The sequence below is a fragment of the Elaeis guineensis genome, chromosome 8 (genome assembly GCF_000442705.2).
Source record: "Elaeis guineensis isolate ETL-2024a chromosome 8, EG11, whole genome shotgun sequence".
Taxonomy (NCBI): Eukaryota; Viridiplantae; Streptophyta; class Magnoliopsida; order Arecales; family Arecaceae; genus Elaeis; species Elaeis guineensis.
Window position 1 is genome coordinate 5,341,631 of NC_026000.2, and position 26,185 is coordinate 5,367,815.

Consider the following 26,185-nt stretch of genomic DNA (forward strand, 5'->3'; position numbering starts at 1 on the left):
GAATCACTTGTATTTAGCAAAGTCATGCAATTAGTTGATTGCTGCCTTGTTCTAAGGGCTTGCTCATCAGAATTCAAATCTGGATATTGCTCAAAATAGGAAAAAAAAAAGGAAAACGATTTCAAATCAAATATCAAGCGAGGTAGAAAAAACACATTACATAAAATCTAAAAGATATTAAACATGGTAAAACATTGGATTACAAAGAATATTGATTAAAAACTAGCGACCAGCAAGCATGCAAAAAAAAATTCCAACCCATTAAATCCTCCCCCACATTAAAAAGAGGAAAAATCTAAACTATATCGCTTACAAAGTTCTGGAACACATAACACGTGCTCTACATAGGCGAGGTTATCAAGGGGCACATACCCCTTGATGGAGACCCTGCCAAACTTATAGACCCAACCCGCCAATAACCAGACAGGATTCCAGTTGACTCAATAATTTTCCCATTTTCGGCCAGTCATTTAACCTATAATAGGCCAAATCTGGGTTTGAATCAGAAATTGCCAGCCTTTGATCGATCGGGGTTGTATCCATCGCACGAAAGAAGGACTCAGCCTCCTTCTCACGAATCCACCGTCGGCTCGCCTACTGCAAAGCTATCTGAACCAGATCACTTATCCATGTGCACGATCTAGAAGGCACAAGTGGATGATCCAACGGTGGATTCGTGCGAAGAAAGGTAAATCGTTATTTCGCGAGTAAGATACACCCCCGACCACCATAAGATACGGAATATCACTTGCTCCCGTGGGGACGCCACAGGAAAGCTGTTGAGGCGCGCAAGCACCAACCCGGAGCGTGCGGTAGCCGTCGAACCCGCTTCCTCCCATCTGTCGTTATGCGGACGAAAACAGTTTTAAACCCCACGCTCTTTCTTCTTCCCCTCGCACTTGACCAAAGAAAAAGAAAAGAAAAAAAAACCCACACTATCTCTCTTCATCCTCTCACCTCGCACGCTCAAATATCTCTCCCTCTATTTTTTTTTTCCCACCAAGAATCGATTGTTTTCCCCACCGCCTCACGTCTTTTATAGATACGTGGCCTCCTCTCTCCCTTTCCGTTATTCTATCGATCTTTTTCTGAATTTCGTTTCATTTTCCTATTGCTGGGAGAAGCAAGAAACGAAGGGAGGGAGACAAGATCCGGCTGTCAGGGGTGCGCAGGTGATTGTGTCTGCCCTTTTTTTTTTTTTTTTTTTAACCCTTGCTGTTCTTGATGTCATGGTTAGTTATGCGCGAGCAAGATTGAAGGTTTTCGGTTTGTGGGATTGTAAACATGATGAAAGATTGATTCATTTTCATTTTCTTTTATTTGTTTTCTTGGAATGTTGGACTGATACGAATTGAAATCGTTTTTTGTTGGTCAGTCATGTTTAAATTTGGGTTTTTTTTTTTCCCGGGGGGGGGGGGGTGTTGGGGTTTAAGGTTTTGCAAATCGTTCTTCCTGCTTATCATAAATAATGGATTTGCTGCTTTCTGTGCGACGCATTACGTAATAAAGGATTGTTCATTGATATGGATAGCAGTGTCCAGGTGATTTGATCTGAGCGTTTTTGTTTTTTTGGTCCTGCCTTTGTTCGTATGGTTCTTGCTTTCTTGATGTCACGGTTTGTGATTCGAGGGAGAAAGATTGAATGATTCTGGTTTGGAGGAATCGTATGCATTACAGAGATTAGTTCTTTTCTTTTCTTCTTTTGCTTTTGGTTGGATTGATACGATTGACAGAGCTGATTTTGGTTTGGAGGAATCGTACACAGTACCGAGATTAGTTTTTTCTTTCTTCCTTTCTTTTACTCTCTCTGTTGGATTAATAAGATGGAAAGAGCTTTCCTAAACAACTTAGTTACTCAATTTGAGGTTATCTTGGGGTTTAATGGTGGAGGTTTGGAAGAAATTTTCTATTTTTTTAGTGATACAATTAGCTTTGCTGGAATGGTCATGTCCAATGCATCTTCTCGTCTATGGAAAATGGGACTCGTCTCCTGAGAAGCCTTATATGCTTCATTCTTCTTCTGCTTATGTATTGCAAATGGACACATTTTGATGTTGAGTACTGAATTTAGTGGCAGCCTTTGGTTGGAATTTACTAATGCTTATGGTAAGTCACTGCCTCCTGTGCTCTGAATTTTGTCATAAAGATTATCAAGTTAAATAATTCGACTATGGAATGGGCAGTGTCTGATTGGCTTCCTAAGAAGTCTTCTATGGTTTATTCTGCTTCCTACCTAGTGGAACTGGAAATGGTTTGATGTCCATATGGACCCATGGATGTAATTTACAGTGCTATGTCTAGTTGTCGCTTACTTTGCTGCACTATCATGTAATAAAAGATCGTTCATTTGATATGGAATAATAGCACTTGCTCTGGAGAGATCGTACCTTTTATTAAGACAGAATTTGGGATATCAGAGCTTGCAGGTGATTAAAATGAAGCATTTCCCCCCTCTTTTTCTACATTTGTTTCTTTGTTCCTTTTATTTCTTGATGCAATGATTCATGACTTGGGTGGGATAGATTGAAGGATTTCAGTTTGGAGATGTCATAAACATTATGAAGGTCGGTTCCTTTTTTTAACTTTCTTTTTGCTCATGATATTGGATTGATAGAGATTGCTTCCATTAGCCAGTTAGTTGTCTAAATTCAAGGTTTTCTTGGGCTCTTGGTTTTGAGTTTAGGGAAAAAAAAAATATTGATTTTTGTTTATACAGTTAGCTTAATTGGAATGAGCAATGTCCAATTGGAAAAGGATTCCTTAGAGGTCTTTTAGGGCTTGTTCTTTTTCCTATTAATTTTTTTGATGTTTAACATTGCAACTAGTAATAGCTTTATATTGGAATAAATAATGGCTATTACGAGTTACTGTTTCCTGTGTTATATATCATGTAATAGAAGCTTGTTCATTTGATATGTAATGACACCATATGTTCTGGAGATTTTGTAAATACTACAATTTATTTTTAGCCATCCTGGTTTAATAATCTTGAAATAACTCTGGTTATCCAGTTAGTTGACTAGATCAGAGACCTTTTCTTGGGTTTTAGGTTTGAGAATTATGATTATCGTCAATACAACTAGCTTAGTTGGAAGAACGTATCCAGTTTGAGAAGGACTTTGGAAGTCCACTGGGGCTTGTTTTTGTTTCTGTTTATTGAAATTGGTCATGATGTGTAGTTCAATGTTGAAATTAGCAGTGGTATCGGATGGGGATTGTAGTCACAGTGATGAGTGACTTTTTCATGGATGATCAAGTAGTTTTATTTGATACATGGTATAGTGCCATTTTTTCAAAAAAAAGCTTCTTTTGCTGTGCCATGAAGTATACTGGTTGCACATGTCTCCATATTTTTCGCTGACTGTATCTCAAGGTAGCCTTAGTATGACTGGCTCGTGACCAAACTCCAAGCCTCTCAAGTGGTGCTGAACTACTGGCAAAAGCAATTCTGGGGCAAGCGAAGGGAAACCATCTTGATTAAGCTGTCTCCTTTTTCTGTAGTAATAGCTGTAATTAGCTGAAGAATGATTTTGATTTCCAAAGAATAATATTCATCATTGTGTTTTAGTATTGTTGTGTTGATTTTTATGCTCAAAAATGTGTCATGAAGAGTTGCCTTTGTTTCTTTAAAGTGATTTTTTTTTCTTTTACCCCTGAGTTTAAATGGGATACAAATTGCAGGGTCTCTGAATTCACGACTTTTTTGATCTTTGATGGCGGCATTGCTGGCTTCAAATAGCTCCCGCCATCATTGCTTTGAGCATTTAGATCAAAGACGACTAATATATGATTTTGGTTTCTCTGGGTCCATCTCCAACCTGAAATTCTCGAAGTTGGAAACATTGGCAAACAATTCCACAACAACGAAGAGGCATCCTAGGTTTCTAGTGGAAGCGCGTCGGACAGAAGCTGATAGGTATGGCACTAATGGACGGGCTACCAAAATGGTCCCAACAAAGGAATTGATGAAAAGCAAGGGCACTTCCCATCAAAAGCCAGAGTCAGTGAACAAGTCAAAGGTGCTTGTTAATGGAGTGAGTCTGGTTAAAAGGGATAGTACTTCTGCTTTTGTTAAAACACAGAAAAGGGCAGCTTTCAAGGAGATTCCTTTCACGGATGAGTTAAAAGTTCTGCCTTCAGATGAAGGTTTCAGCTGGGCCAAGGACAATTACAATACATGGCAAAGGACTATAGACATCTGGACCTTTGTTCTTTCTTTACGCCTGCGGGTTCTCTTTGACAATGCAAAATGGGCATATCCTGACCGATTTACAGAGGAGAAGCAGGTGCGCTTTAGATTCTGAATAAGAACTTCCTTATCTTCTTGTTAATTGGATCAACAGTGTTGGTTAGTAAATCTCATGTTTTTCTGGTATTGAGATCCTTTTAGGGGATTAACAAGGAGCACTCTGAATTCCTCCATAAACTACCTCATCATGAAAATGGGATCTTTAAGTCCAATTCTAATATCGTGACCTTGTAAATTAGCCTTGCTGTTTTTCTCATGTCAAACTTTGATACTGAAGGCATTAAAACTTTGTTTAGTACCAAGGTTTTAAATCCCGCAGGACGGGACTGTCCCGATTTTTTTATGGAATGGGATGCGCCACCGCCCCACTCCATCCCGACACTTGGGACAGAGGATGCCTATGACATCCCGATTGGGACGCTGGGATGCTAGTGGGATAGCCCTATCCCGACACATGGGATGGTACTCCGTCTCAGTATCCTGCTGTGACCTAAATCCTTATGTAGTACTATCCTCTCTCAATTCATTTTTCAGATTTTGGTGTAAAAATTTTATTCAGGTACCATTTGTCAGTTATAATTAATTTGATTGTTTATTTTGGTTTTTACACTTGAAAATTCTGGTTTTATATAATCCTATTTGCATGTTGAAGTAAGCATCTCCTTATACAGAGAATCAGAAGGAAGAAAACTGCTTCATGGTTGAGAGAACAAGTTTTACAACTTGGGCCAACTTTCATCAAATTGGGCCAGTTATCTTCCACGAGATCTGATTTATTCCCCAGAGAGTTTGTAGATGAGCTTGCCAAGTTGCAGGTATTAGTCATGTTTTCGTTCAGAAATCTTTTGCTTCTTTCTTGTGTTTGTATATAACTTTTGTGAATGAATTACCAAATTTTCCTCCTTTATTTGTGGTCTGCCACCGATTTTGCTTGTTTTATCAATTTGCAATAGCAAAGAGGGTAGTGCAGTCTATTATGTATATATGCAACTTCACCTTTATCATGTAGGTTGTCTATCCACTGAAAGTCAGTCATGCAAACTTTCAACTTCTGTTTTCTCCTGTCAATTTATTAGTTTTTATTTTGTTCCTTTGGCATATAATTTTTGTGCACCCCGTCAATTGAATGTTAGTATTTTCCATATTGAATGGCTGTTTGGGCCTCGGACATTTGGTAGTGTCAGGCATACCTTTTTAAGAACTTACCCCTCCCCCCTTACACACACACACAACCAGACCGATATGCTCACATACCCACCTATAATTTGGTGTCCCTAACCTTGTGAAGTTTATTTACTTTTTATGCAGGATCGGGTGCCTGCATTCTCACCTGAAAAAGCAAGAGCTTTCATACAAAATGAGTTGGGTTCTCCAGTTGATGTATTGTTCAAGGAGTTTGAAGATCGACCCATAGCTGCAGCTAGTCTTGGTCAGGTGTTTGCTCCATGTAGTGTCAAATCTTATTCCTAACCTTGAATTTTAACTCAGTTCATTCTTGCTCCTCGGTACCATGGTGAAGACTTAATGGCATCTTTGTATGACTTATGCTTGTTTTATATGCTATTTCTATTTTTTTTGCTTTTTATTTATTTATTTATTTCTCTGGGAAACTATTCTAGTTCTAGTTGGAGCAGAAAATCTTTGGTGACAAGGCATGATAATTGGTGCCCACAGAAAGATCTTATGCTTTATGTGTTTTTAGTTTGCTAGCAGTCCAAAAAATGCTAAAAAATGCCTATAGATAGACATGGCTACATATGTGCACAGATACATACATACATACACATGTACCAAAATATGTACACGTTCACAAACATAGCTTTCTGCTTGTAATTGTAAAACAATAGCATTGACGCCTGTTTAATTTTGAAGTTGTTCCCCAGCTGGATTGATAATCTCATATGCTTCTCTGCTTTGAACATGCAAGTTTGGGCCTTTCCTTGGAATCAAGGCCACTGATTAAACCTTGCTACCTTCTTATGCATTTTTCCTCTTTTTTTGACTACTAAAATGTTGTTTAAGTGAGGCAAACCTTTTCTGAGGATTTTTCAGATCTCTGATTTAGCTTTATGATTTTTTTTTCCCCAGGTACATCGAGCGGTCCTGCATAATGGTGAGAAAGTTGTTGTGAAAGTTCAGAGGCCAGGTCTCAAGAAACTTTTTGATATTGATTTAAGTAAGAGAACCAAACCCATTGGTACTGTGATAATTTTGACTTATTCTTTGCAATGATGCGCATGATTAAGAACATATTTATTGTTTCAATTTTCAATACTTGCAGTCTTGTACTTTAGAATGCGAGTCCTTCTGATGCTATTTATGTTAACTTCACGTCCCCTGAACACTTATTCCTTACATATCAGAGTTTCTTAGTACTCTCTTGTTACTCCTGTAGAGACTTTGACTAAATAGTTCTTGTGCTTGTTGGTACAAAATTATGAAGAAGAGGGTTTTTTTTTTTAATTTTTATTTTTATTGATGTATGGGTGCAATGGATGTCTATGAATTTCGTTGGCAAATTATTTGATTTTTAGTTGCCATTGAGTTCAAATTTTTACAAGGTTATGTAATGGTTGCTTCATATATTATGCCTCTTTTTTCCCCAGGAAATTTGAAATTAGTCGCTGAATATTTTCAGAGAAGCGAGACATTTGGAGGTCCTACAAGGGATTGGATAGGTATCTATGACGAATGCTCCAAGTAAGAATTTCACTCCAATGATTTTTCTCAATGTTGTCGTATCTGTGACTGGGATTGTCGTTTCTGATGCTGTCAAAAAGTCTCATGTGCCATTAACATTTCCAGTGTCAGAATCTTGTTTCATGCTCTGGTAATGAGAGCTATCATTTGATTCTGTCCTTGTATTTTTGTGTACAAGCTTCAGGATTCCCTATTCTGATATGTAAAATGTCTACTCCATTTCACCTTATTTTAATTCACCACCAGAACCTCTAGATCTTGTTCATTATATCATCAGTCAATTATATCATCTATGTTATGCCTGCTTCTTTTATAAGACCGAGTGAAGTGGCCTTCATCCATGCTGTTCTAGATTTGATCTTTTGAAAGTCATGGGGGGCCTTACATTAGAAAGCTTGATGCTTTTGGAGGAATTAATAAATATTATTTCCAGTCGATGAATGACTGCACTATCAAAAGGATCCTATTTCAATGATATAGTTATGATCAGTCTAGGCTGTGCAATTATTTCTTCATTAAATAGTTCTAATACCACCATAATTATAGTCAAACTTCATATCATAGTACAGAAAATATGTAAAGTAACACAGAATATCTTAACTGAATTTTGTTTATACTAAAAGCTTGCATGGGACCAACTGTGGTAAAATTACTGATGTTCTACCTAAAATCTTTGCCAGCAGTCAAAACATAAACCATATTTTGAAACCTTGATATCTGTTGTTTTTATGTGACTTGGTGCATCTTAGCCCTCTTATTGATGAATAAATCAACAGTGTCCTAAAGCTACTAGAGAAGTCACTAAAAATACATTTGCATTTAATTTTACATTGAAATAGTATTTTACAAACTTGCACACACTACTAAAATAAATACTTATGATTCAAAATTTCAGATCCTTCTATCAAGATAAATTGGCTTCGATCAAGTTGGTACAAGTATAAAGGAATGAACCATGAGATGTTGGAGCAGCAATCTGGTGTTGCCTTTGTTTTTTCTTCTGTTTTTCCTCTAAAGTTTTTCTTTGTCTCATCTGATCCATGCCTTGGTGATGGGAGGGTCGCCTCAAATTTCACTAAAGATGACATACTTTTCTTCATGTAATATCTTCATTAGTTGCTTTTATAAAGTTAATTATATTCTGACGGTGGAAGTAAAGTCAAAGGTTGACTTTTCATTTTCCCCTATTTCTTCTCTACTATTGTTTGCTTTCAGATCCTAGAGTTATGACAATGGTGTCTTTGAATGATTCCAGATTTATTTCACTTTTTCCACCTACTCTTATTTATTTCAACAATCAACATTACATAGTACCCCTTCCCCTCTTTGAAATTGTAAAATCTTCATAGAAATCCATGTTTCTTGTTAGATTTCATCAATATCTGTCCTCAATCCTTGGTTGTAAAACAACAAAGCCATATATTGTGCTGAGATCTGTTTCAAAATGCATTGACAGTTATTTTATTTATCTGTGAACTTTTTACTTTTCTTGGTTGTGCCTACTGATTTACAATGCAATAGTTTTATCCAAACAATCACCTGCATAGTTTATAGCCACTTTATACATCACATCACTTTGTTTATCTGTTATCTCTCTTTATCTTGGCAACTGTACGCTCTCCCTTGCTCACCTGTTTTTGTCCATCTGTGGTCAACCTTCTTCCTCATCATGCCTTTTCTTTCACCCTTTCACTTGGGGAGGGTAGGTATTTTTCATTTTCCTTTGGAGGGGGATTGGCATATGAAGAGGGAAAATAAGCAGTTGAAGATCAGGAATGACGATAGATGGTTTGAGAAGGGAAATGAACGAGGAGGATGGGAGACTATAAGAAGTATAGGTGAGAGATCAATAAAAAAGGAGTGAGATAGAGAATGATCATATGTTTGAGAAGGGCAATGAGTCAATGAGGATGGGAGTCTATAACGAGGGAGTAGACTAGAGTGGTGCTTTAAAGGTTGGGAGAGGGTGGCGGGGAGGGGGAGGGGGGTTGCAATGGTTGAAAAAGAAGTGAGAGGCAACATCCACTTCTTTCTTGACCATTGGTCTAGAGGATTGTAAAGCTTCTTAAAAATCTACTTGAAGGTTTTGTGAATATGCATTTTACATGTAGATTTGTATATCTATACATGTTTGATGTGTGCATGTAGATATCAAACTAGAGGATATTTCATAATGATCATATTGTCAGCAGTAAGGATAGTATGTGCATTTGAAGTAGTTGACATCTGCTAAATTTTCAAAATCTCCAAACAAACAATATTACTTTCCAGTGGATAATATGTCATAACTTAGGACCTTTGCTTGCAATGGTAAATAGTCAAGTTTTTATCTTGGCTCATGGAATTTCGAAAGGGACACTCAACTTGGAGATTTCAGCCTGATGAGTGGAATTTGAATATGAAATAAACTTGTTGGTCGAAGCCCTGATGTTTCAAAGCATATTGCTAAATGTGGAACAATCGACTGGTAATCAAAAGACCTGATATGCGCGTTGACTGAATACTGCATTGGGAAGGATTTGCATTTAGATCGTAATAAATGTAGGCAATATGATGCTGTTAATGCTATGTGAGGTTCTTTAATGATATAAGCTGTTAAAATTTTTTGATGAACATGTTCTGTTGAAAGTAAACACATACACATGTATTTTTATACTAACAAACACACCGATCATTGGTTGTTATGTCATCAAGCTGATTAGCTGAAATTCTATACGTTCGTCTTCTAGAGAATCTATTGCATAGGCTTCGAGAGAACTTGGTGGTGATAAAAAAATAATGGTAGAATGAGATCGTCATAATTCATCTTTTAAGTATTTGCAAAGTAAAATTAAGAAGAATGAGACCCAATATTAAACTACTTTCTTCAACGTTTCTTCTGGACCTAAAGCCTCAAAATTCCCAGCATGTTACCAATCGGTTAGGAATCAGCATCTTTCAAAATGGGTATATGTTTTATAATTATTTAATAGCCTATCTTGAGCAGGCCTATCTGATATGTTTGGAATGGTATATGTGGGTGAACTGTTAAAGCCTTGTATGGTCACGTGTTATCAATAAGGTTGATTTTATTGGAGATATTGTTTTGGGTGGTTGCTTTTGGAATTATAAACATGTAAAAAGGATCTGTGTGCTATAAAACTCAATTTCTAAAATATAGGGGACTTTTAAAGAATCTGAAAATTTCTATCTGATAATTGGATATACTAATGTCCCAAACTATCTGGAAATTTCTTTCTATTCCTCGCTATGGGAGGCTGATCCATCTTTTACTTGACCAGATCTATGGCATCTGCTACTTTTTATGGAAGATCTTCTTGATTAGTTACCTATTTTTTTGTTCTTTGATTCCATGGTCAACTGTTAGCTGGGGATATTTTTTTGTCTCTTTTCTGTACTTTGATCCATAAATTTGCTTCTCTGTATATGAGAAAAGAAATGTGGGTTTCTAAAATGGGGACTAGTTTTCTTCACAATTTCTAGCTTGAGAATTAAAGAGGGCATCCCAGTGCATGAGGCTCCCGCCACTGCAGGGTTTGGGGTGGGTCAGATGTATGCAGGTATAGAGAAGCTGCTTCCATGGATTTCTAGCTTGAGGACAGCTTACATTATATGGTACAGAGAAACTTTATTTTTCTTGACTTTGAATGACTTGGGTTATAGGCCAGGGTTTTGTTTGAGAGGCTGATACGTCTTTATGTAAGTAGTTCTAGTGTGTTATTCTAAAAGCTGTTTTAGTATTTTACTGTTTTACTTAACAAAATATTGGACCTTTTGATTGTATTCATGCTGGTTTGGAGACCATTATCAGATATAATAATATGCCTTGGGTAAGTTAATAGATTCTGCATTTGTCTTTGGTGGAAGTTAAGAGTTTTTGCATTTCTCTTCAGTTTTACAGATTTTGACTTTTGTAGTGATGTGAAGTTCTTTTACCTTTTTTGATTTGACCATCCTTGTAGTATTGTGAACTACAGGATTCTATCTATTTATCTTTTTTTCTTTTTTCAAGGAATAAACCAACTTTGGTTCCTAATAATGAATGTAACTTTTTCTCGTGTAATTTGGCCATCCTTACAAGTTACAACCTTATGGAATTTCAGGATTCTGTATCAAGAAATTGATTATATAAATGAAGGAAAAAATGCTGATAGATTTCGTCGAGAATTCAGAAATATTAAGTGGGTTCGTGTACCTGTAAGTTTCTTGCACTGTGAGCCCTTTTTAATTAGGTTTCTGATAGAAAATCTTCCTTTATGCCGGCGTTGGTCTCAAAAACTTGGGCATGCTTCTATTTAATATATAATCGCTTTTCTTCTGTAGCTCATCTTTTGGGATTATACATCTACTAAAGTCCTCACCTTGGAGTATGTTCCAGGTTGGTGTTAATCGGTTGTTACTTATATGCATAGCCTAAAATGTAACTGAGCATTGACTGGTCAAGAAATTTACATCACCTTTTATAGCAGTTATTCTGATGTTATGCCTAATTGATTCACTATAATCACTTTCTTGAACAGGCATAAAAGTAAATAGTTTGGATCAGATAGATGCAAAGGGTATCAGTCGTTCACTGATTGCTCAACATGCAATTGAATCATACTTGATTCAGGTAAAAGATTCTTCTAGTCAAGGTAAACGGTGAATTTCCTTGCCTTTTTTTTTTCCCCTGGTTTTCAGTCACTAGAAAACTCTTTGAAAAATACAGCCACCCCTATCAGGCTTTACAAGATCCATCAGGCTGATAGAGGGTGTCATGCATCTGCCTACGTACAGGTGCAAAAGAGGCTAACTGGTCAGCTGGCTGGTTAGCCTCACAATATGTGTGTTTCTCTCGGAAGAAAGAAAGCAACTGTACGTACACTCAGATGCCAAAAGGACAAAATTGGCAGGTCACCACTGATGTCAGGCAGTTGTTAATCCAGTTGATGATCATGGATGAATTGCTCTCCAATCACCATCTGGGTACACATACATAGGCGAGCCCTGCCGAAGCAGCTAGAAGCTCAGCTTCAGCAACCATTGTCCCATTTGGAGGATTGAGCCTACTAGGACCTGACCATGATCATCCTGAATTATGAATCCTCCACCTGCAAATAGACTGCTCTTCTGTACAATCCCATCAAGTTCATTTTAAACACAACATGGGGAGGGGGTACCTTATTTCAGAGTATAGAGGTAGGCTAATGGGTCATAAGACCCGTGGATACCCAGGACCTGCTGGTATGTTAGTGGGCCTTAGGAAAAGCAGATGTACCAGCCAAGAATTCAATCACTGGTGGGCTATCGGTGGGATAAGAACTCTTGCACTCTAGTTGATTGAAGCAAGGGCTGCAATCAAGGTTTTAAATCCCGTGGGACGGGACTATCCCAATTTTTTTCATGGAACAAGACGTTCCGCCGTCTCATTCCGTTCCGACACTTGGGACAGAGGATGTCTCAAGACGTCCCGATTGAGATGCTGGGATGCTAGCGGGACGGCCCTGTTCCGACACATGGGATGGTACCCTATCCTGGTATCCCGCGGGACGTCCTGCTGGGACTTGAATCCTTGGCTGCAATCACTATAGGCTTTCCACGGCCAGCATTCCATATATGCAATGTAGAGTGCCTGAGGCCTAGTGGACAGCGGTGATAGTAATTGCTGTGTCGGGACAGGACCATCCCGCTGGGACTTGAATCTTTGGCTGCAATCACTATGGGCTTTCCATGGTCAGCATTACATATATGCAATGTAGAGTGCCTGAGGCCTAGTGGACAGCAGTGATAGTAATTGCCTCAACTTCTGAAGAAGATGCAACTGATGTCTGCTAAGCACCAAAGGAAATAGTATATGAAACAGCCACCAAGTAGAGCCGGCAAATGGACAAGCCAGGAGAATATGATCAAGGTTGTTATAAATCATAACAATGCCCATGACAGGGACATTTGGAATAGAACTAGACTCTTCTCGCTGCCCAAAATGCTTGAGTAGGAAGAATGCCCCAACTTACCTTCCACCAAAACAATGGCTAGGGATGCCTGCAACTTAGCTTTCCACGCCCACTCCATGGCTATTTTAAGTTTTTAACTTTTCCAATCTGTCGTGCGTTGTAGGTGCATTTTGTAGCCATTCAGGAGAATGATTTTCTTATCCTTCTTATTTTATGGGTAGCATTTTAACCTTTTTTTGCTCTATGTCAGGTTGATTGTAGAGAGGTGGTGACTATCTTCTTTTTTCTTAAATGTTGGAGTTTGTGCATCTATATCCGAGTTTTAACTATTACAACTACAGTTTTTTCGTTTTCTTTTTAATAATTTTACAAGTGTTCCAGTGGTCTCCTTGAATATTATTCTCTTTGCAACTCTAACATATTTGACCAGATGCTGATTTTTGGAATTGATTGCAAGATTTTCTATCAAGCATTAAAGGCAGTTTTAACTGAACTATGTTGTCCATGTTGCTACAGGCTCATTTAGGGATCTTATTTTGTTAGTATCTATGTGATTATGATTTTCATGTATATGAATTATTGGGATATCCTATGAAAGTAAGGAGCATAATACTCAGTAGTGCTAACATTCTGTTATTTTCTGCAAACTCAGATACTGAAGATTGGCTACTTTCATGCTGATCCCCATCCAGGCAATCTTGCTGTTGACATGGATGGGTCACTCATCTACTATGACTTTGGAATGATGGGAGATATAAAATCTTTTACTCGAGAGAGATTACTTGAACTGTTCTATGCAATCTATGAGAAGGATGCAAACAAGGTACACTCTTATTTTTATGCGGTACTGCTATGCTTGAGTTGCATACCAATATAGACCATATATAAGTATCTAATAGGCATGTGTGACTTTAAACATGGGATAACTTTCTGTTACATGCATTGTTAGTGTTTGTCACAGACTTGCTTTTTGCTATTATAGAGTCAGCTTTGCTGACATAAAGTTATGAAAGTGGTCAATACTATACTCTGTGTCTAAGATAATCTGGTTGCCCACATGGAAGAAAATGTATAGTCATAGAGACAAGCATATTATAAACAGATCTAAATGTGAGACATGAGGCCATGCTAGCCAGGCTGCAGATGATTAAGTACGATGTCAATGATAGCACTGTGTTAACTCCTTTTTTTTTTAATTAATGTTATGATGTCAAATTTTAGCCTATTTCCACTCACCAACTTAAGAGCCATTGACATTAATTCCTTCTGATATTCTGAATTTGAATTAAAAAAGACCTGTTTGAAGCATAAATCTTTCTGATGAGTTTATCACCTTTCAGTTCATAAGAAACTGTGTTTATGGTTGCAGTTTGGCTCTTATTTGTCTGATATGCATGCAGCTACTGCTGGGAACATTCCTAGAACACTTAAATGTAAACACATGCCCTATGTAATGATAAATCAAGATTCTGGAATCTATAGTAGCTGTTTCACTCCAATTTTAAACTATTAAAGGAAAAGGTTTCAGCAGCACTATGCTGAAGCAGATCCTATTATGTCACAAAATATGCTGACTAAAATCCGCTTTCATTCATTCAAGTGTTTTGCTTATTTGATAGAGTTGTTTAGTGTAACGAGCTGCTTTCATTCAGGTAATGAGGTGTCTCATTGATCTCGAAGCTCTACAACCAACAGGAGACTTGTCACCGGTTTGTATAAACTGCTACTTTTTTATCAGATTATGGGGATAGTTTGTTTAAAATGCAGATCATCATGCAGTGATCTTTTCCTTTATTGTTATCCAGGTGAGGAGGTCTATACAATTTTTCTTGGATAATCTTTTGAGTCAGACACCTGATCAGCAACAGACTTTTTCTGCAATTGGTGAGGTGGGCTGCAAATTTAAAATAGACAAGAGATTGAGCATTCTTGTATATTTACTGCTTAAGAGATTATCATATGCGGGTGGAACTTTGATCATTCTTTGCAGGATTTGTTTGCAATAGCAACAGATCAACCATTCCGTTTTCCATCCACCTTTACCTTTGTCTTAAGGGCATTCTCAACTCTTGAAGGTGCTGTTCTCACATCTTTAGTAATGGTTTTAGTGGTTAGTTCATGCTTCGTGTGTTTCATTCTCATCAGTGAATTTATGTGAACTTATTACCATGGCTTGAAATTCCTTTGTAAACTTCAAAACTGATCTGATCCAAAAGTGGGTTCGGTTTTGACATTTCGGCTGAAACTGACTCATGGACCTTTTTTCTTGTACATGGTGCATAAACTGAAAAAAATTATGTAAAAAACCTTATTTTATGGTATTGCCATGATTTTTTAAAATGAATTTGCTATTGGATGATATATTAAGACTGTTAGAAGCATTTATTTTAAAATTAAGCTGGAATTTTGTGGGTCTTGAATAATATTATAAGCACATGAGTATTGGGTGGCAAAAAATTTTTGGTAAAAGTAAAAAAATTTTATATGTACTAAAGATCTTGTAAACCTTGTCTAAATCTTTTGAAGTATCCTATAACATCCAAAATTCAGGAATGAAGATTTATTTTCATAAAAGTATTTTGTTATTTCGACATAAATGTATATATTTGGTGTATAAGATGTTCGCCAAGTAATTATATATTTCTACATTTTCTTTAAATTTTATATATTTCTATACTTTCTCTTTAATGTCCTTTACAATTCCTAAAAGTCTTCAACTGTTGAAACTTGAAACTATCAGCATACCAGTGAAGTTTTAGAATTATATAACATGGTAAAATGATATCTAAAATGCTTGGCTTTTTCTTCATCTTTGCATTTTATTTTTTTTTTTGAAAATTATTATTTCACACATATTTGGAACCTTGGACAGAAACATTTGGAACTGCAGAACTCAAAATTCATTTGATCCACTTGACAACAATAATGATACCAAAATTTCAAAATTCTGTTACCACATGTCCTCGAGAATCCTTGTTTATTTAAGAATAAGTAATATAATTGCAGACTAACTTGTGCGGTGTGGAGATTAATGTGCAGAATATATGATAGAGATCTAATAATACGCAAGCCTTATTAGCAAAGGAATTTATTATAGAGTTACATTTTTTATATGATTCAAATGTAATTTTCTAGGGAGCAATGGTTCAAAGATGATCAGGCATGTTACGGCCTCTTAGGATTAGAGTTCCTTCAAGTGTAGTTATGTTGAAGGGAAAAAGGTTGACTCATGTTACTTCTTTGTGCCCACATGCATGCATAGTTCTTTTGTGGAAATATAAAGCATGCAATGCCCGTATTTTGAGTGCCTTCCTAATATCTTGGCTCTTTAGTGCTTAAATTTGTACAAATGCTTTTCCTTTGGTTTTTCCATTATATTTTATTGATGGGTGACATGGGTCCAATGTCAAAGCCCATGCACTAGTACATGGTGTGAGGTACTTAATGCTTCCATTTGGATGGTGGCACAGTTTGTGCATATAATGTATAGACATGCACCTATGATACATAATGGTACCAGTGGATGCTGTTAACTGTGTTGAAGTGCTTAAGTCGCCCCAAACTTATCTAATTTGTTTTGTTCAGGCATTTCATCTTCCCAGAACATTTCCACTGTTATTTTTCATCCAAATTAAGTTAAATTAGATTTAAACATAAGAAGCTCAATTGACGAAATCTTTTTGAGATTATATCCATGTTTTTTTTGTAGAATGGTTAGGATTAGCATCTTCTGTTGTAATCATAAGGTACTCTTAAAAAATCACATAATTTTGGTACTTTTCAATAAACCCTTAGTTCTGGAATCGAGCACAGATTTGCCCATATGACAGAATAGCTATGTTCCACCAAATTCTATACAAACTTAGGAACTTCAAAAATAATTTGAATCCATTAGATAGGTTAAATATTTCAATTTGTCAACTTCAATTGGAAATTCCCGAAACTGGTTAGACTTGTAATATGATGAAATCCATTCTAGAAAAGAAACAAATTGCTTAATGTCCTCATTTCAGAAACTGTTTGGACTTGGACCAAGTCAAAGATCTTATTAACTAAATGAGGTGTTGGTATGCCAGATTTTTATAATTCTCACATTTAAACCAAAAAAGGAGTTTATTTTTTCCCAAATTATATAAGCTTCTTTTACATTTTCTGTGAAGCAATTTGCATCAGTTCACATGGGATGAGGCAGAGGCTTCATTTGATTAAACATGGTAAGCTAGATGCACTAATATGTCCATTAAATAACCGTTTAGGGAAAAATAGATAATTATTTAAACTACACTCCCTATGATATAAGGTTAAAATTGGGGAAATGTGTGTCATTAATGTGTCTTGATTAGTTAACATGCCAATTATTAAGTTATCAACTTAGCATCGTATATTGATATGAATACTTGCAATTTCTTAGGCAGAAATCCTTACCCTCTTTATCTGCTAATTATGATTTTGCAATTTCTTAGGTAGAAATCCTTACTATCTTTATCTGCTAAAGTGCTAATTATGATTTCTGTTTTGCAGGTATTGGGTACACCTTAGATCCAGAATTTTCTTTTGCGAAGATTGCTGCACCATATGCACAGGTTGGACTATGTCAAAAATAATCTTCCTGTCAACTTATTTACCATCAAGCCTAGTGCCAACTTTATAGTTTAGCTTTATAATTATTATTTACCGGCAATCCTTCCCAAGTATTCTTAGGACTTCCATTCATGTTATCCTAGGTCCTTTTCCTCCTCTCTTTGAATCATTTTAGACAGATCCAAGCATCTTGCATTATGAAGGCCTCTTCAACTCTTTGTTTTGCATGCCAAAATGTCTTAATAGTTCTCCTCTCTTTGAATTCTTTCATTATAGTTCCTTTGCCTTCTCTAGTATACTTATTCCCCACTTTATCTTTCTGGTTTTACCTCACATCCATGCCTTTTCTAGTATTCTTGTCCAACAACCACGGCTCTCCCACCCTCCCCCTCCTTCCCAAGAGAAAAGCAACCGGCCCACAGATGCGAAGATGTATAGGTTAAATGATGACCATCAAGCCCTTGTCTCACGTATCTGGGATCAGCTTTATGAATCTCCATTCATCAAGAAGTCCAATTTCATGCTACTTGGATGTTATTTCGAGCTTTTTCATATCCATTCTCAGCGTTTCTGTAATGTTAGCTTGTGGCTTCCATCCTTTCTTTCATCCTTCGTGAAAGATATTGATATTCTTCATTACTGAACCTCCTTCAGTTCTTAGCTATAAATAGTTAGTAAAATCACAATCGATCTTAATTGCTTGGTCTCTTTAGTTTGTGCAACCATTGCAATTGCTCTAATGTACTTATTTTTTGTTCTATCCTTTCTATTTTTGCCTCACAATCATCTCAACAGTCTTATTTCTGCTCTACATTTAACATATTTTCTCAGGTCCTCCTTATTACCCAACATTTTGAGTCTCACAACATTGCAGGGCTCATTGTTGTTTACATCTTTTGTTTTAAGTTGCAAAGATATGCTTGAAGCTTGCTTCTTATATCTGCACTATATGATGTATACCTTTAGGAATTACTAGACATAAGACAGAAACGACGTGGTGGAGCAGAATTTGTCGGGGAGATACAAAAACAAGCTAATGATGTATGACCTCTAGCACCTTATTGCTTTTGTTTCAATATCTCCTTCTGAATTTTGCAGCAATATGTTGCTTTAATATCAATATTCCTTGTGTTCCATCATCTTATTACTTTTTAAGCTATACATAATAACTACTAATATATGCATGGTTATACACATGTAGCTTTCAAAGTAGTTCAACATCATCATGATAAGGTTGATGATCATAATGATGCTGAACTGCTTTTTAAGTAATATACATAGCCAGGCCATATATTAGTGCTTATTAGCTAAATATTGTTTTATTGATAACCTTTTTGCATCCCCGAGAAAACTGAAGAAGGGATCATCCACTTCTGGTATCACCTTTTTGTTTTAGGTTTAATGTTAAAACCAACTGTTCAATTGTTTAGTTATTTTTCTAGTTTGCCTGTACTTTATGAACTTCTCGACAATAATTTTCTCAGTTTTATATGATGCCAAGTGACTTTGAAATTCTTTGCTTTTGTGCATAGGAATCCATTATTCTGGACAGCATAATATTGATTCTGTAAATAGCATAATGTATGGTGCTGTTATACAATATAGCTGATGAATTTTTAAGTAAAGCTTAAATTTAAGACCAAGGGGATACAACCCCAAGGTTATTGTCAAATTACGAATATAACTAGAGATTACTTTGTACGAATGTTAAGGTGTCTTTTGCATGGTTGACTATCCTGGTATTTGACTAAAGCCTAGGATATTCTAGTCTTGAACAATATATAGGGAGTAATTCAAATGCTTTCCTATTAGAAATTAAAGAGTTTTTGATGCAGGAGAATAATGTTCTCAAAGAATAGGACTTCAAGATCTCTCTACCGGCTTGAGTAGGCAAGGGGCCAATACAAGGATATTTATAGGGCTTGAGACTCCATTCCAAATCTTCTCATGATCCATGTGATTCCTTAGAATAGTAGACAATATGTAATCTTGACTGATTTGGTAAACTTGACCCTTTTTCCTACGCTATTATCTCCCATTCTAGCACAAAAATCCTCTTGATTGGAGATGACTGATGGAGAATTTAGGAATCTTGCAAAATCTAGATCATAGCAAAGATGGCAAGTCAACATCTAGATCATAGCAAAGAACAGGTCAGAACATGATAGAATTGCATTCCCTGCCAAAGATGCTTTATTATGATTGATTCTGTCAAATCTGTCATTGCCGCATCATTGCACATATGGCATTGGTCCTTTTGGGCTTTCTCCTTTAGTAGGGCTGATCTTCGCTGTGCTTTAACTATGGATCTTTTAAGTAGGCTTTAGCTAGTTCGTCAGACTCTGTGATTCTTAGGAGGCTAGAAAGGACCTGCCCTTGAGTTAAAGGCCTTGTAGTGCTTCACCATCTTGGTTTTGATATTCAGTGGCTTATCGTCTGGTATCCATGTGTCCTCAGATGCAGACATGGTTCTTCCAATGGATTAAATACTAAGCATAAGGTCCTTCTCTGGTGTCGATGATTCTATTGGAACATAAGATCTTCTTTAGTGTTGATGATTCTGTCACGTAATACATGTTCCATTTGATCCTTAGATCTCATAGCAAGCCTGGTATGGGAGGTGTTTGCAGCTTTAAGTGCGGTGGAAATTAGAACTCAAAGGCAACAACTATCAAAGTTCTAAAAAATGGCTGTGACATGCTGGTAGTTGAGGTACCACTTGGCACATGACGGCTGCTTGGTATGAATGCATTATGTGGGTGCATATGGGAGCACCTGCATGGCTGATATTCTAGAAATATCTATAAAATAAATAAAATAGATAAAATAAGATAAAAATCATAAATAAATGGTAAAAAATCCAACAATAATAAATCTAGGCTGCGTTTGGTTTCATGTCTACTTTCTTTTTTAAAAATTGGGAAATAGAAAATCTGTTTTCTTTTGTTTTCTTTTTTTTTTTTAGATTTCTTACAGTAGAAAATATGTTTAGTTTTATGTCTCTCTTTTTTCTAAATAACAAAAGTAAAAGGCGGTGGCAGAAGTTGGAAGCATGGAACTGATTAAGCATCAAGAGTGTGGGGAGTGGTGGGGAGGGGGGCAAATGGGGACAATGTGATGGGAGTCACTCGAAGGGGAGCACACTTGATCGGGCTGACAGATGTTGGGAACGAACGGACACTATTGTTCTCGAGAGAATGAACAAACCAACAGACACGATGGAAGACAGATGCCAAGAACAATTGAACAGACACTGAGAACGAAAGAATGAACGGACAATGGTGAAAGATAGATGCTGGGAATGAATGAACGGATGGATGAAAGAGGTGGCCGGACCGAGGACGGTGGCGAGGTGGCAGAGGAAGTCCTTGGACAGGTGGGGCAATGAAAGCCTTGAGGAGGTAGAAGGGTGGCAGCGAGATTGAGAGGTTGGGCGGAGGGGATGAGAGGGGTAAAACACATTTTTAAAAGGGAAGTAAAAATTTTTTACTCAGGTTTTTCCAAAAAAAATGAAAGTCAATTAAAAAGGAAACAAAAATAGGGTAACCGAGCATGTCTTTTGCATCATATTCTTTTTTTTTTTTAAAGAACAGGAAAGAAAAGATACCCAGTAGGGCCCTAAGAACACAGTTCCACACTTATTTGGTGTATTAGCGAACCTAACTGATGCATGGTGCCTTAGTGAACCTAATTGATGAGTGGTTGGTCCAAGCTTCATATTCATTATGCAAAATCGGGCAGTTTGATCCATGCCTAATCGAATTGAAACCAAGTCAGGATAGTTTGGCTTATCGTGTTGGTTTGGTTTATAAAACCACTTCGCCTTTCGATGGTTCAAGAGCCTTCAAGGCTCGCTACAGTCTCACAGCCTTGCTCTCTCTTTGCTCAAACACTCGCTCACTTGTTCTCTATCTCCCTCTCTTCAAGATTATGACACCGACTGATGCCATCACCCTCGAGGTAAGTCTCCCCCATCCCCCCGTCTCTCTTTTCCTCTCTCTCCTCCTTCTCCTTCTCCCCCCTTTCTATGAGCCCCTCTTTCCCCCTTCCTCTCCTTCTCCTTCTTGCCCCTTTCTATGAGCCCCTCTCTCTCCTCCCTCTCCTTCCTCCCTCCTCTCTCTCTCTTCCTCCCTCTTCTTCTCTCTCTCCCTCCCTCCCCATGGTTTGGTATGCCCAGCTTAGTACGGTATGTTTCAATACTGTACCGAACTGGTTGCCGGTTGGTATGAGCCCCAATACCAGTCTGGCAGACTGCTTATTTCTAAAAATATTAATTTTTTTTGTTTTTATTTTCTTTTGTGTATGTAATGTAGTTACTGAAATTAAACACTTGTCAATAGTCTTAAACTGACACATACTCAAAACACTTACTCAATTTTATATATCACAGTTGCGAACTTGCAATGTCATTCTATGTAGTTTATATTGGTTCAACTCATACTTAGATGTTTCTAGCAACTCCTCTATAATTCATGTTATAATTTATTGTGCTCTAATATTACAGTAAACAACTTGACATCGACATATGACTATTAAGGGTGCATCTAGGAATTTAGCAGTCAAATCAGCTAAAGCAGCTGCAAATTGGCAAAAGTTTTAAAAGCTGTCTCCTGATGTATGTCATCTGCAGTTTCTAACATTCGACCTTGTTTTGTTGTACCAATTAATCTTTTTCCGCCTTTTCCCTAGTGTTGTGTCATTGTTTTATTGAGTTATAGTGTTATACCTTGTTCATCAAGAGAGGTACATGCTTTATAACTTCCTCTTATTTGAAAGCAATTATAATTCACAAGATCTAAGATATACTTACTATTTTTGGTTTTTTCATTAACGTACTTTATGGAAATTTCATTTTGTTCTCAATATTCCTTTATGTTTTTGTGCTAGATCTCACTACCTTAAGCTTCTCATCTATGTTGTACTTGTGCAAGACATTATCATTTTATTGCTGGTCTCTATGCTATGCTACCAAATATTTTGTATGAAAAAAATGAACCACTAGCTTCCCTTTTATTTCTGATATGAGGATGCATCTTACTTATTGCAGGCTAGAGATTACACTATCTCAATGCCGTACAGAATCCAGCGAATAGAAGAGTTTGTTAAACAACTTGAGTCGGGGGATTTAAAACTTCGTGTCAGAGTACTTGAGGTATCAGCAGAGAATATTCATTTTCAATAAAATTTCAAAATTTTCCTATTAAACAAATAGGTATCATATATCGAATTCTATTATGCTACATAACTGCGAGTGTAAATGGAAGGGAACTGATTATAGAAGCTGCTCTCCAAACTCCATGGAGCATTTGTCATAATGTATTTGAATGACTATTTTACTTTTGCTTATTTGACAGTAATGCATGACAGACCTTGTGCTTTAAAAAGAAAGTACAATTGAGCTCTAGTCAGTGTCATGTTTTAAATTCTTGTATTTGGATGTTATACAAGTTAAATTCTCTATAGAAGCTGAGGGATTAGTGTGTCATAGACAACTTGAATGGAAGCAAGCATGTCCTATTGCTACTATCATTGTAAAAATTATTGGTATGATCATTTTTGGGTACAAAATTCATGAATCAGGGACATTTTGCCTCTAACTGATAGAGTAGTAGAAGGTGGGACTTTTTTCTTTCTGTACTTGGCAGAAAAATTGATTGTTCATGTTATCGATGTCTCTTCCATCAGAGAAGTCCTTCAAATCTTTTTTAGTACCCAAGCCCTTCAAATATTTATCAGCAACTAAGCTAACTTTGTCGATTGTATGTCTCATGTTTTTGTTCGAAGTTCAGTTTACCTGATTGTTTGATAAATGGCTCTCTGTTTGGTATGTTTGCTTTTCCTTGTTTATCTGATGTGTTATTAGTGATGTAATGATCATATATATACTGATTTTTCCAGTCTGAGAGAGCTGCGAGGAAAGCCTCAATACTGCAGATGGCTACTATGTATGCTGCTATTAGTGGAACCTTGTTGAATGTTGGGGTGACGTTAAGCAGCCAAGGAAACCAACCTATTGCAAATGCATCTTTCGTTGCTGCTGGTAAGTGGCCCAGTTGTCTTGTGCTTGGAAAGTCTTAACACCTAAACTTTACTGCAAACATGCAGCTCTTCACGTGTTCATGCCAATGGTGCATGTATTATAGGTTATCTAGGTTCTACACATGCATATTTTATACTGGCCGGATTCTCGTTGTTTAATGAGCTTAGACAAGGTTTAGGTCTTTCGCGTACATGCATGGATAGATGCATGCAGCTTGTATATATTCATCATGCATGGCTGCATAAACAAATGCAGAAACCATTATGTAAGTATATGCATAAAAACATATGCTGACCCTTTATGCCATCCTCTTATGTGATCCTACTCCCATTTCTCCCCCACACTTCACCTTGCTACTCTGAACTCTCAATCTCCCTCCACCCTCCACCTTCCGCACTCCAGGCCAAGCTTGTCATCCCACCATGTCCTCATCTTTTTACTTTGAGCCCTTCTATCTCCACTACCACCTGCACTGTTGTTCTGTACGACTATTGGCTTGCACAAATCAACCATTCTTTGTGTATGTGTTAAACCAAATCATCCTATTTTCTTCCCAACCAGTTCTTGGAAAATGACACTTAAATTTTATGCGCAATTACAGATCTTTCCTTATTTATGCTAGTATTGTATGTATTATAATTAATGAGCTTATATCATGAAGCTTTCACATGCATGCGTAAATGCATGTACGTTGTTACATCCATTGTGCATGGATAAATACACAATTACCTCATTAGAGGTGGGCAAATTGGTCAAACCCCCTTTGTTCCCATTTCCTGTGATCCTATGCTCAACTTTTCCCCCAAAAGAACTTCTCTGCCACCCGCTCCAAATCACTCTTTACCATCTCCCTCTTCCCTAAACCTACCTTACTCCAGCCCTTGCTTTCCCAACCCAACCCTGTGCTTCCTTTACTTCCAACTTTATCCTGTCCTCAGTGGGTTTAGGTTGCCATATATAACCAGTGCAACCCTGGGATGGATGCGCTGATAAGGCTGGTGCTCCTTCGGTACTGAGTCCCTCCTATATCATGCTGAATCGTAGGAGCACCTCTCAATCCATCGTATATCCTAGGGTTGAGGTCACCATGTATGGCGATTCAAACCCTTTTGTGCATGTAATCCATTCTCTTCAATTTTGTACGCTTGCCTTCTTGACTTCTTTGATGCATCGTTGCCTAGACATACATATATTGGGCTAACAGACTATGGAATAAATTCTTTATATTTTGCTCAAGGCTGACAAAATATTCAAATACGGTCACTCAAGATGACTTTCTTCTATTCATTTTGGTTTGAAAAGCCTGAAGGTTCTAGGTTGGTTTAATTTAATTCCCACCCCATTGCAAACATGCAGGTATTTTCTTGACATTAGTGATCAGATACATGCAAAGAGTGGAAAAGCTCGACAAATTTGAAAAGATGATTTAATAGCCACTCAGGTGTCGTATATATATATCTTTTATTTGGATTTAATTGTTACAAGTTAAAACTTCATCACAATACCGTCCCATATCTTGTATATGAATCTAGGAGCACATTATAATCATCCATTGCAGGCTTGTGGGTAACATGAGATGCAGGCGGGGAAGAATTCATCCATGCTTCCCGGTCAAGAAGAAATTTGAGATGATTGTTGTATCTTAATGCAATCTGCCTCATTTTGCTCATGAAGTTGGGCTTCAAATACACGCTTTCCCCATTCAATGAAAGATGATATGTTCATCACTTGTCCGCCCTTCTATGCGACGCCTGCAAACAGGTCGTATGGTTCGCCCTTCTACGCGACACTTAAATCTGGTCTTTTGAAACACTGTAGAGCTACGAGCACCTTGCCTGGTCCTTCAGCTTTAACTTCTTAAGACCCTTTCAACTTGAGCATGAATCTTTTGAAGTTGATGGTGAAAAGTGTGAAAAATCACATGGGAGATGGTGATAGGTGAGCTCCAGCCATCCAAATTCCAAAGAGGTTCTGCCTCTCTTTTTTTTTCCCTTAAATAAAAAACAAAACAAAACGAAACGAAACGAAGAGTGTTTGGTTGCAAGATAGAAGTTACCACAGGACCAGAAAAATACATAGGAATAGAATGATGTTACACGAAGATCCTGCTGTAGGATTTTACTTGTATTGTTGTTTGGTATATATTGTTTAACAAGAAAAACTAGTTGTGATGAGGATGAAATTACTCATTACTTACTGTTATAAACCAGCTCTGGCGAGGCGTGTTGGGGACCTGGAAGGTGGCTCATTCCATGAGTACTGCGCTGTCCATGAGAGTTTTATACTTTCACGCACAAAAGTTTCCAAGAGAAACAATGCCATCGTCTGCCAAACAAACAACAATAACAATGATAATGATAATAAAAATCATCTGATAATCTCATCTGATAAGATGATCAGGGTCATCTTAATTTGATTTTATTTGTTTGTGCACATTCTCCTTGTCTATGGTAGCAACTGCTTTTGATTCTAAAGGCTGCATTGCCTGCTATTCTTATATCAATTCAATACTTTTTCCTTTTTTTTTTTTTTTTTTGTGTGTGTGTAAAATTCCTTCTCATAAACAGTTCACCATATGGTAACATCTAACTAATTTATTTTACTTCCAACTACTCTGGATGACTTTTAGGTTTCCGTAAATGGTGGGAAAGATGAGCTCATGAAAACCCGGGCCCTTTTTTT

At 37.1% G+C, this 26,185-nt stretch overlaps 1 protein-coding gene across 1 annotated transcript; it reads left to right on the top strand.

Annotated features, from left to right (window-relative positions):
* Positions 1–891: 891 nt before the first annotated feature.
* LOC105050654 (protein ACTIVITY OF BC1 COMPLEX KINASE 7, chloroplastic) lies at positions 892–25,230 on the top strand. Its single transcript, XM_010930756.4, has 18 exons — positions 892–1,172; positions 3,682–4,286; positions 4,921–5,064; positions 5,558–5,683; positions 6,338–6,425; positions 6,856–6,949; positions 11,053–11,146; positions 11,273–11,327; positions 11,470–11,561; positions 13,535–13,705; positions 14,535–14,591; positions 14,688–14,771; positions 14,873–14,957; positions 17,404–17,465; positions 18,430–18,504; positions 22,511–22,615; positions 23,362–23,503; positions 24,860–25,230. The coding sequence occupies exons 2-18, from the start codon at positions 3,714–3,716 to the stop codon at positions 24,931–24,933; spliced, it is 2,121 nt and encodes a 706-aa protein (XP_010929058.2). The 5' UTR covers positions 892–1,172; positions 3,682–3,713; the 3' UTR covers positions 24,934–25,230.
* Positions 25,231–26,185: the final 955 nt, after the last annotated feature.